The sequence below is a fragment of the Lepidochelys olivacea genome (assembly GCF_965140295.1).
Source record: "Lepidochelys olivacea isolate rLepOli2 genome assembly, chromosome: 12".
NCBI classification, from domain to species: domain Eukaryota; kingdom Metazoa; phylum Chordata; order Testudines; family Cheloniidae; genus Lepidochelys; species Lepidochelys olivacea.
Window position 1 is genome coordinate 20,462,033 of NC_140422.1, and position 12,141 is coordinate 20,474,173.

The following is a 12,141-nucleotide window of genomic DNA, read 5'->3' on the forward strand; positions in this document are numbered from 1 at the left end:
TGTAGAGTGTAAATAGATGAAAAATAATTTAACATATGAAGGACCCCATGCTTCCCAATACTTCTGCACACAGCCCGTGTATGCAGACTCTGCTTGGGGGCTGGAGATGTATGAAAAGGGAAGAGTAACGTCTTTAGGACATTATCTACTCTTCCCTGCTGATGTTCTGTAGTTCTGGAGGGAACACACCAACCAGACCCACCAAATTGCAGGGGAAGGAGTGCAAGTTACTGCAGACACAGACATTTGTAACACATCACTTCTGAAGATTTGAAACTCTGTGTGTGTATGACACACATGCTTCTGAAGCATCTGTGCTTTCTACAGGCCACACAGCAAGTCACAGGACTCAACAGCCTTTGGTGGAACCATGGGACAGACAGGTAAGTCCAGGGAGAAGGAACCATGGGAGAAGGCTTATGTTGAGTTTCATGCTGTGTTTTTTGGAATTACCTTTATCTTTACAAAACAAAACCTCTGGGAGATGATCTTTTTGCTCTACAATAAGTGTGCCATTTTATTTGGAGATGGGTGGGTCTCCACCAGCTTACAAAGGGTTTACACTTATCCTTTGATATACATAACATAATCTACATTAGCATCAATGGAAGCTACGCACAGATGTCAAGAGAGAGATTCCAAAGGACAGATTTCACTCACAGTCTCAAAGAATGAAAACACACATACATTCTATCAAAAATGAAAGAGTAAAATCTCAAAATATAATCAGAAATTGTCATTTTTATTTACATTTGACTGTTTTTCACATGATAGTTCATGAAGTAAATACATTTCCAACCCAACGAATCTGCAAAATACATTATAAATATATAATAAATAAATACTATCGTGCAAAATTTCTTCTTTCACTTCGGTGCTCAGATAAAAACACCTCTCTGAAATGTATCCATGTAGAACATGTCTGGGTCCACATCATTCTCACTAAAACATCACACAGATTTTCACATTATGAACCCAAAATAACAAAAAAGATTTTTTAAAGATCTTTTAGTACTTCTATCATTCTCTGATTTTACATAAGCACACAATGACTTCTAGACCTTTTTTTGGCTAAGGAAAATCATTTTTTATTCATGATAATTTATTAGTTTTAAGAGATGGCTGAATCTATCCACTATTGTTTTCTGTGTTGAAGAATTCTTTGTGAAAAATGAAAATCTGTGTTTACCCCTCAGTACAACAAGAAAGGCTTCCATCACAATTACCCCTGTGTGTATCAGGAAGGATCTTGGCAGTCTGCAACATCACTAATACTAATCCTGAGAAGTGCAGAGCTGAATTAGCTGGTCTGGAAACAGCATTAAATCTTCATTTCAAATACTTTTACTAAAATATTTTGTCAAAATTCCTAAAAAATGTCAAGCAGCTCTATTTAAAATAATTTAAATATTTACACTTACTCTTCATTAAGTACTGAAAGTGAATCCATTTCCCAATTTTTTTCAAAATTTTGGTTGTGGTACAGCATTTCCAAGTCAGCCTGATGCTGTAATGGCAGTAGACCGTACCATCTACAACTGGCTGAAACCTCAGGAAGTACTAATGGCTTCGGACAGATGAGGTCCTGGGGAGGATATTGGGACCTCCAATTGGGAAATGCCATCAACAGGGAGAAGAGTTATTAAATCATGATTTAAGCAACAGCAACCACAAACCAGAGAGAAGGCAATAGGAAACCACCCCGTGTATCTTCTCCCATGAGACCAATCATGGCAGAACAAAGGCAACATGATCCATGTGTGGCACTGGATGGTGAGATACCTCCCACGTCAAAAGGCTCATCAAATTATCCTGGGGAGGAGGTTCTGGCCATCAAGAGTACCAGTTGCAGTTACGATGGTGCTGTACCAAATCCTTTGGGAAGTACAGTACCTGATGTTTGCACCAAGGAAAAGAATAACTTGAACCTTCATAAAAGAATGATCAGAACAGGAACATGGATTGTGAGGCGTATGTATGAAGGGAACTTTGCCATTTACAAAGATGTAAGATAGATATACATGAAATCTAAGCTGTGATGGAATGGTAGAAGTCACTTCATGATGATGGATGGGTATGTGGTATACACTCAGGTTCTGAGAAAGTGAGAAAAAAGGGGTTGCATTTATTTTATTCAAGGAGACACCAAAGTGTGTGCTTGGATATAATACAATCAGCAATACAACCATTACAATTTGCCTTCAAGCAAAGTCAGTTAAAAGGTTGATCATAGAGGTTTAAGCCTCTATGCAGCTGACGAGCGAACAATTTATGGCATTCTATGAATGATTTGAAGAGACACTTATTAAAACACCAAGTGAAGACATCACCCTTGTAATTGGAGATCTGAACACAAAAGTTGGAGTTGTAAGCTCTCAAAGAAATAAAGGGAAACAGTGGTCTGGGTTTACAATATGAGAGGAAGATGTTTAGTCGAAGTCTGTACTGTAATCATCTGATCATTACAAACAATATCTTCACCCAACATCCTATATGTTTACATATATGGAGGTCACCTGATGATGTGACAAAGAACCAGTTCAACTATGTAATGATACAGGGACGCTGGAGATAAAGCGTCCAATGGACAAAGACTTCCCTGAGTGCAGACTGTGGGTCAGACCATCAACTGTTACCCTCAAACATAAAATTAAAATGTAAAAAGATAGGACGTTTGTCAGGTCCGCTGCGTCTGCACTTGTCCCAAATCAACTAAAACTACATGACTTCCGTAAAGAACAGGTGTGAGTCACTATCATATGTGAAAGAGAAGAAAAAACCTGAATGACTTTTGGAATAAAATGAAAACTATCATGCTTGAAGCCACTAAAGCACACATTCCAAAAAGTGAGTGTCAGACCGCACCATAATTAACAGAGAAGGTTAAGGTTGGAGACTGAAGAATGCAGGAGAGAAAATACGCTGTAAGGAACTGAGCAGACAGATAGAAAGGCAGACTAGAGGAGATAAGAGCAAATACATTAGAGCAAAATGTGAGGAACTCGAGAATTAAAATAATAAAACAAAAGGTATGTTCACAGTGGTCAGACATTTTAGTAAAAAGTTTTCCCTGCAACCAAGCATAATAAAAGATCATGACAGTAGTGTTTTTACTGAAGGTGGTGATTTCAAACACAGAGAGATTACTGTGCCAACCTCTATGCCTCATCAGAGCCACTTACAATACAGGATGACAGAAAAGAGAGTACACAGCCTGAGCCATCAATCCTGAGTGAGGAAGTGGTGCGTGCTTTTATGAAAATGAAGCTTGGGAAAGCACCAGGGGTAGATAATGTGCCTGCAGAATTGTTAAAAGTGATTGGTGATGGTGATATTGATCTCATGTGGAAAATTTGCAACAATGCATGAATGACTAGAAATTGACTGGATGATTGGACAAAGGGAATTTTTCTGCTCTTACCAAAGAAAGGAAATATAACAGCACAGTGACTATTGTACCATCTCCTTGATATAGCATGCAAGTAAAGTGTTCCTCTGTATAATTCAGGACAGCACGAAGCAAATGACAGAAGCAGAACTACCATCACCACAAGCTGATTTTAGAGAGGGACGAGGCACATACAATCAAATTGCAAATATTCAGCAATCCATTGATTAGGCGTTTCTCTGACTACTCCAAAACATTTGATATCATCCATCATGACAGTCTCTGGAGGATACTGGCTGACATGGGGATTCCAAAGCATCTAATTGAATTTGTGACAAGTCTCCATCATCAACAGATCATGGTGCAAACAGCAGTAAGTTTTCCATTGGTACATGGAGACAGAATGCTCCTTTGCCTCCCAAGTCTTTTTAATATGTATGCAGAATTTCTTGTGAGACAAGCCCTGAAGGTTTTGATAAAGTGAAAGGAACTAGGATTTCCATTGGTGAACACCTCTTACTGACCTCGGATATGCTTTTTGTTGCAACCATCAATGGAATTCAACAAATGTTGGTGTCTGTTAAAAACAGTTAATGAGAAATATGTACTACTGAAAGGGGCAAAAATGAAAATGCATGTATCTTGACACTATCACTAACGTCAGGATGCAAGTGGACAACAAGATTAATGGTCAAGCTGTAGAGGAAGTAGATTGATTTAATTACCTGGGATCATTCATAGTCCAATCAAGGAGGCTAGTCTAAAGAAATCGGAAGAAGACTAGGGATGGCTTGTTCAGTCGTGGCCTCCCTTATAAAAGTGTAGAAAAACTGTGGCCTCTCGAAACATACAAAGGTTTAACTGGTGAAAAGTATAATTTTTTTCCATAGCGACTTATGGAAGTGAATCTTAGGGAACTAATGTGGATGACTAGAAGAAAACTGAAGCCTTTGAATGGGGTGCTGGCATATACTTTTATGTTCGAAATATTATTGGAGAAAAGAGGACTCTGCTCTCAGAAATCAACAGGCACAAACTTATGTAGTTTGCTCACATCAGCCATAGAGATGGAAATAATCTTGAGACAGTCATCACGGAAGGAGTTCATGATGGGTCATCATAGCAAAGGACCAACAAAGAGATAAATAGATGGGGTGCCACTTAAAACTGGGAGGGGCAGCTGCTGAGTGTCTGAAGTTAGTGATGGATCAAGACTTCCAAAAATTCTGCTACGACGTCACTAGTATTCAGACATGAATAAATGGACTTTACTAACTTACAGCATTTTTATTGTATTTTTTTGACAAATAGAGTTTGAATGAAAAAAAATCTTGCACTTTTATAGTAACTTTTATTAGATGAAATTGCTTTACAAAATCTCATTATGTCCTACAACATTTTTTAAAATAGGTATTATTATCCCCATTTTACAGATGGAGAAACTGAGGCACACAGCGGCTAACTGACCTGCCCAATTTACAGTACTGGTGGCTGAAATCTTAGGGTGTCCTATTGTATTCCACATGTAAAACAAAACTCAGCTAATTCTTAAGCTGCACAAATTCTTTACCTGTCATAAAGAATATATTCCTGAAAACGTCTAAGAGATAATTTAGTACTGGAACATGGAGTAGAGAGCGGCAGAAATGTGCCTTCGACAAATGAAACTGAGAACACCCATTTTCTTTAAAATGCCACCTGATTTACTGGCTAGCCACAGAGAAGATTTTTTCTCCTCATTTAATATTGTATTAACCAATTCCCATGCAACTCCCATGAATGCTAATAGAGGTTGCTTGTGCATGGTACTGTATATCCTGTTGGATTTGTATGGTAACCCCACAGAAGTTGTGCTATGACCAAATCTTATTCTACACAAACACAATACTATATGATGATAAATTCATTCTCTCAGTTTACCTATATGATCCATAAATTTCTTTACTCTGTCAGGATCAACACTATTTGCCCAATAACCTTTTTTCTTGAAATATGAACCAATTATTAAAGCATTTGCATCCAAGTAGTTCCTTGCATTCTCCAGCGTCACTCCAGACCCAATCAGCACTGGAATCTTCACAGCATGTTCAACTTCTAAGATGAAGAAAGCCACGTATGTAAATCCAACAATAGGATTAAGCCCACTCTAGAATCATTCTCCCTTCTCCCACCCTTAAAATTATAGGGACACAAAATTAATCAGCCTTGACTTATCCAATTTCCAACTGATACTTTGCTAAAAAATTATACTGACTGTCAGCAACACCTGGTCTTGGTTTCTCTGGTAAAGAATTACGTGGCTTGTCTGTAGAAACCACTTGTAATGACTGCTAACAAAAGAAGAGCAGCTCTGTGTAAGCTTTTGAGCTTGTCTCTCTCACCAACTGAGAATAAATAAAAGCTATTACCTCACCCACCTTGTCTCTCTAATATTCTGGGACCAACATGGCTACAACAATGCTGCATTTGTTTTGTAAACCACTATTCAAGCAAAAGAAACAAAGTTGGGGTCACACGAAACCACCATTGGCCATGCATCACAGGGCAGTTTCAGTGCTGAGGAAGAGGCAAAGCCTGCAACTGAAACAATTAACGGCCACTCTTGTGACCGCCACTCCACATGGGGCAATGACTATTTGGCAGTGAATCCTCTGGCCTCACTTGTACTAGCCCTTTCTTCTCCTGCCCCCACAAACCACGCTGCACGAAGATGCCCAAGAAGTAGGGTGGCCAATGCTCCTGGTTTCGTCGAGAGTCTACTGGAATCACGATCTGTCTCCCAGAGCTACTGCACCCAAACTGGGAGATTTTAAGCACTGACAGTCTGGCGGTGCAGCGGGGCTAAGGCAGGCTCCCTACCTGCCTTGGTTCCGCACTGCTCTCGGAAGCGGCCAGCACGTCCTTCTGGCTCCTGGGTGTGTGCGTGTCTCCACGCGCTGCCCCCGCCCAGAGTGCCGACTCTATAGGTCCCATTGGCCAGGAACTGCAGCCAATGGGAGCTGCGGGAGCAGTGCCTGTAGACAGGGGCAGCGGCATGTGGAGACCCCTTGGCCCCCCCGCCTAGGAGCCGCTGCCAGAGGGATGTGCTGGTCGCTTTTGGGAGCCGCCCGAGGTAAGCGCCATCCCCCTCACCCCCTCCTGTTCCCCAACCCCCGGCCCCAGCCCACACCCAAACTCCCTCCCAGAGCCTGCACCCACTCCTGCACCCAAACTCCCTCCCAGAGCCTGCACCCTACACCCCAACCCCCTCCCACACTCCAACTCCCTGTCCCAGCCCACACCCCGCATCCCAAACTCCTTCTCCAGCCTGGTGAAAGTGAGTGAGGGTGGGGGAGAGAGAGGAAGGGGGGGGTGGAGTGAGTGGGGACGGGGCCTCGGAGAAGTGGCAGGACAGGGACATGGGCTTGGGGAAGGGGCAGGACAGGAGGAGGGGAAGGGTGTTTGGGTTTGTGTGATTAGGCAGCTGGCAACCCTACCAAGAAGCCTCTGCTGAACTAAGCTTTTGAGGGAGCTCCCTTGCGCAGCAGAAGTACAATGGTTCTTCTGCATCTTGGATTCCCTTGTTACTAATATTACAGCAGTACCTAGCATCCAAATAAGATCAGAGCCTCATTTTACGAGGTGCTGTACAAATACATAGAAAGAGGCAGTCATTTATATTGAAGTAGCATCTAGAATAGAACCTAGATCACTCAAGTCAGAACCCAGTGTCTTGGGGACAGAATTTATTCCTATGGGAGTTACTTAAATACAAAAATAAGGATTCTTAACTGTGTTATCAATTTCTCTCTCATCCCAAAAGGAAAACAATAAAAACAAATCTTTCTAGATGGTAATTAAAGTGTAACAGCAACAAGAATAAGACGTTATTCTTGTTTCCATTTATGTCAGCACAGATGGGTTTTTTTGGGTGGAGGCGGTGAGATTATTAAAATGGCAGAACTATTCAATAGTGCTGTGTTCATTACAATTCTGTAGTTATCAGTTTAAATCACAATAATGGTAGTTGGAGCAGTGTATATTTCTACCAGGTCTCTTTGCTGAATTTATGCTATGCTGATGACTAGAACAAGATCTTCAGGGAAGAGGCAGCAAAACAGTGTTATTCCCCATGAAAGGAAAAGGAAAAACAGGCTCTCTAGTTGATCTTCTAATTTAGGGGAAGGGAAGCAGAGAAGCAAACAGTGGTCATAAGGACTATTTGGACAACTCCATCTACTTTATTTGCAGGCCAAAGGCAGTGCTAGTAAATATTATTTTTGTTTTAAAAGGGCAGTGGGACATAAAAGCAGCACATTATTTTATCTAGAAACAACACATCACTTAACAAGTCGAACCTTCACCAGGTTGCATATGGTGAAATTCACCCCGGGCACAAGACAAGACTTATGCAACACTGAAGTCCCTCTTCAGCCTTTGTGCAGTCCCTGTGCACAAGGGTGAATTTCCCTCAGATTTATTCAAGTGACTGTGTTCACTGTGAGATGTAAGCATTCTGAGGTTTTTGGGTTTTTTTTAATATGACAGAAATTGATACAAGGTCCAGAGAAAGTAGTTTGTTGTTCAGATCTCAAATTTATTATTATGCTCAGTTTCTTTTATGGAGAAAGGACAGATGATTAACAGAAGTCTCTGAAAGGCACAAGTCAATATCTAGCTATGAAAAAATAAAGACTCAATTCTAATAGGTGCTGAACTTCCTCATCACCATTAACTTCAAATTGGTTCTCACAAAAATGACTCGGTGCCTTGCAGGATGCTCTATTTGCTTCCTCAAAGAAAATGGTGTAGAACATTATTTCTGACCTTTACAGAAATATAAAAATTGCTTTACTTGGTGATAACAAGCTGGCGTAGGTGGTTACAGCGTCAGAGGAAGGATACACATGTAAAATATAACTCTGCAAGAAAATGCTGTTTACTTTAAAGTTTCAGAAGAATTGTAACTTGTTAATGATGCTACAGGAAAGACTAATTATTTACTTCCATTCTGCTTCACCAAGAGAAGAGCTACCTATACAAATGCTACTGAAGCTTCCTCTAGGTCAGATGTGCTAGCATTCTTCCATCTAAAACAAACACCATCTGTCACATAATGTTAGGGTGACCAGATGTCCTGATTTTATAGGGACCCAATTTTGTTTTTTTTTCCTTATATAGGCATCTATTACCCCCACATCCCATCCCGATTTTTTACACTTGCTATCTGGTCATCCTACATACTGTAAACACAGAAGAATAAGACCATCCTACAGTGGAAGACAATTTTAAGGAAAGCCTTGCCCTGAATTAGACACATCAGATGAGTCGGGCTATAGCCCTTTTCATGCCTATTTTATATCCTGACAGGAGTCCTGCTCACAATAATAGATTCATTAGCTTTCCACTATATTACTGAACAAAAACAAAATCAGAATTTTATTTATACAATGCCCTATCTATTAAGAGTACCCTATCCGCTTTACTTAGGCTCAAATACAGATTTAACATGACATTCTTTTCACAGATATGCGTTGCAGTGCTCAACTGCTCTCCCAGGAGAATTTGGCCAAAAGTCTGTATTTGTTTTTATGAAAAGTGCACAGGACACATTGCCGGCACTACATAATTGTACTGAGTCAATAAGTAAACTGATCATGCAGGAAGAGTAGAATATCTAAGCTGACATATGGGCCCAAGAGAAGCCCTAAGAAGCAAAGACTAAGACAATGAAAACTGAAATGTGCTATTTCAAAGGCTTCCTTAAATAACAAAGGATCCAAGCATCCTGCAGTAATCTGTGTGTGAAGTGGACCCTCCACACACAGATCTGTCCTTTCCTGTGCAGAAGGTGGGGGCAGCCAGAAAGTACCAGGATAGGAAACATACATCGTCCTTACTGCCCACTTTGGCATTACATTTGGTTACCAAATTGAGTGTAAAGTCACTCAAATTATTTTAAACAGATACTTTCACACAGTAAGACATAATGTTGATCCAGGTCAAATGGTTTACATTTTGGTGTTGTTTAATAAGACTTGCACTATATCACTGCCCAAATTCTAACTTTTTATTTTTTAAATAGGCAACAGCATTATGGGAATCAGTGCAGTATGATGTTTCTGCGTAGTAGAATTTAACATTAAACACTACATTTGTTAATTGTCTCTAAACTCAAAACCTTGTTTATAACTCTTAAGCCAACTCTTCGCAAGCTACTGTACTTTTTCAGATAATTTTGTGACTATGTATTCTACGTGACAAGATCTCAAAGTTTATACAATTATACTTAGACATTCCTCTGCTTCAATAAACTATAACTAGAGGACACTGTGTTCTTCCTTGTGACAGTATATCTGAATACATGTCTAATAAAAATCAGATGAAATAGCAAAGCATAATGAAACTTTTTGAACTAGGATATGCACAAATTGCATGAAATAAAGGTCAACAATTCATAGCTTTAAAAAAAAAAGGTAAACAGTGTAAAACTAAACAATGCCCCAATAACTTGCTCAAATACTTTTCTTTAACATTTTATTCATATGCAATAATCATTGTACCATACACACCACTGTGTTTATGGTATATGCAGTACTGTAACACGTTTTAGTTATTTTAATTCAAAGGGCTTTGTTTCATCATTATGCCTAGTGCTGGTAAAAGGTGCAGATTAGAGACAGATGTCCTCTCTTTATCTATAGAACAGGTACAGCATGGGCAGCAGCAATGCGCTTGTACCCAACATAAGCGAACCACCTATGTGCAGAAAGGTAAATTGGTCTCCATGTTCCCACTGTGAACAATGCCAACAAAGGTCCAAATTATTACTATCTACTCTGGTGGTTTTTGTGACATGGGTACATGTCCAGCGGTTACTGGACTGCGACCACTAACTCATTTTCCCACAGTTCATCAAACAGTCATCAAATAGTAAAAACTTTTTAGTTACTTCCAACCTAGGCTGGATATGGACTGGAGATCTAAAGAAGAAAGCACCTATCCTCCAAAAGCAAGCCTTGAGCTATTTAGACTTGGACAAGTCTCCCATCATAGAAGTTTTTATAATATAATTTTGCCTATCTGAAAGATAAACACATTCTCAAATGGAAATATAGTCTGCTAAGAAATTAAGTGCAACATAAGCCCAGCATTCTAATGCCTGCTTCTTAATGGCCCAACAGTGGTAGAGTGCAAAAGCACAAGGGACTTTGGGTCCCTCACTTCCTAGACCGGTGCTGCTTAGGTACTTTGTAGAACTGAAGTAGCTGGGTACTACAGAGAGCCCAATAGTCACTAACTGTATAAGCAATGCCTGCCAGCTGCTGTGTGGAATGGACTGGTAGTTGCCTCAGAGGAGCCTGCTTGCCTTCACTCATAAACAGAGAAAAAGCGACGTATCTATAGTCATCTATAGAAGTTTTACAGAGAATAATACTTGAGAGATCCTCACAATATCATGTGAAAGGACCTTTGGTCAGGGCTGGTCATGGCAAAGTATCACCACAATTAGGAGGCTTGAATTAAGGTATCAACATAATCTAAACAAAATTCTAGCCCCTTCACACAGTTTCCTTGTTTGACAGAAACACTTCTTTCCTACCTCAAATCACAGTCAATTCAATACATCAGAGACAAAGGCACTAGCATTTCTGTATTGCTGCATAACAAATCTGAAAAAGGATATGGCAAAATCTCAACTGCCTTTTCAGTTCTACTTTCAAGAGACAGCTGATCAGATCAAAGCTTAAGTTGGCATAAAATGTTTTAAATTATATATTTTGTAACATGATGAAAGGTGTCCAATTTTGTCTACACTTAACGTCTTCATTGTAACACAGTACTTCTAACAACACAAACTTGTGAAATGCAAAAATTCACTCACACCAACACTCAACTTTGTGACCGTAGGTCTGATTCTGTTAGAGAGATTACCAACACTGATGTGCTTAAACTCTCATTTCCGACCCAAGAATACTGATTTTTCAAGAGGTCCCTCCCCAATTAACAATTCAAAACTACCAACCCTCTTAAATGAGGGATTGCCACACTGTCATAAAATCTCAGCACTTAGCTGTGTGACCCAACCAAAACAAACCCAGAATACTAGGTTTGTTGTATTCATGACACAAAAGTGAGAGCCACACAAATGGGTATACTTTGTGTCATTTCTCTGATCTCTGTTCTTTGGAGCCAGAAAGAGAATAAAACTGGCACGTATACATAAATTCTAGAATCCATGGTTTGGCTTGGTTGGTATCCCACTGTAAAAAACTATAGGACAAAATCTGCTCTCTGATGTGTGAGGTGGCACCCACCAAAGTCAAGGGAAGCTACACACATCCTAGAACAGAATTTTGCCTTCTGGTTTTTACGACTTTTTGAGACTTATTTGTTTTTTTCCATTGAAGAAGGGGGAAACAAAAACTAATTTAAGGGTGTGGATGATACAAAGGTTAAGTCTGTCAAACTTTAGAGTCACATTGTTTTCAGAAGGTTCTGTTTCATGAAACAATTTTTGTTTTAATACTGAGAAAATCCATTACTTTAAGAGGCCTATCTTCATACATAGCCAGCTTTCCACTGCAGTTTACCTAAGGGTGAGCTAAAATGTAGTCATTTATCATCTATTCTTTGGCAAGGGCTTTGTTTTAATTCTGTATATGCACATGAAAACCTAATTTGTCAAGTTTAATATGCCCTGTAACAACATAGTGTTGAACCTGTATTGTATGGATAAATATTGGAAATTTCCACTAACTATGTAACATTCT

At 39.7% G+C, this 12,141-nt stretch overlaps 1 protein-coding gene across 2 annotated transcripts in view; it reads right to left on the minus strand.

Moving 5' to 3' along the window:
- Positions 1-842: 842 nt before the first annotated feature.
- The window catches only part of LOC311528984 (uncharacterized protein F13E9.13, mitochondrial-like), a 42,436-nt gene continuing 31,137 nt past the window's right edge, over positions 843-12,141 (minus strand). For both annotated transcript variants that reach the window (XM_084644550.1, XM_084644549.1), the window contains one exon: positions 843-5,482. In XM_084644550.1, coding sequence (XP_084500676.1) covers positions 5,292-5,482 — 191 coding nt within the window. In that variant the 3' untranslated portion in view covers positions 843-5,291. The remainder of the gene's footprint in view (positions 5,483-12,141) is intronic.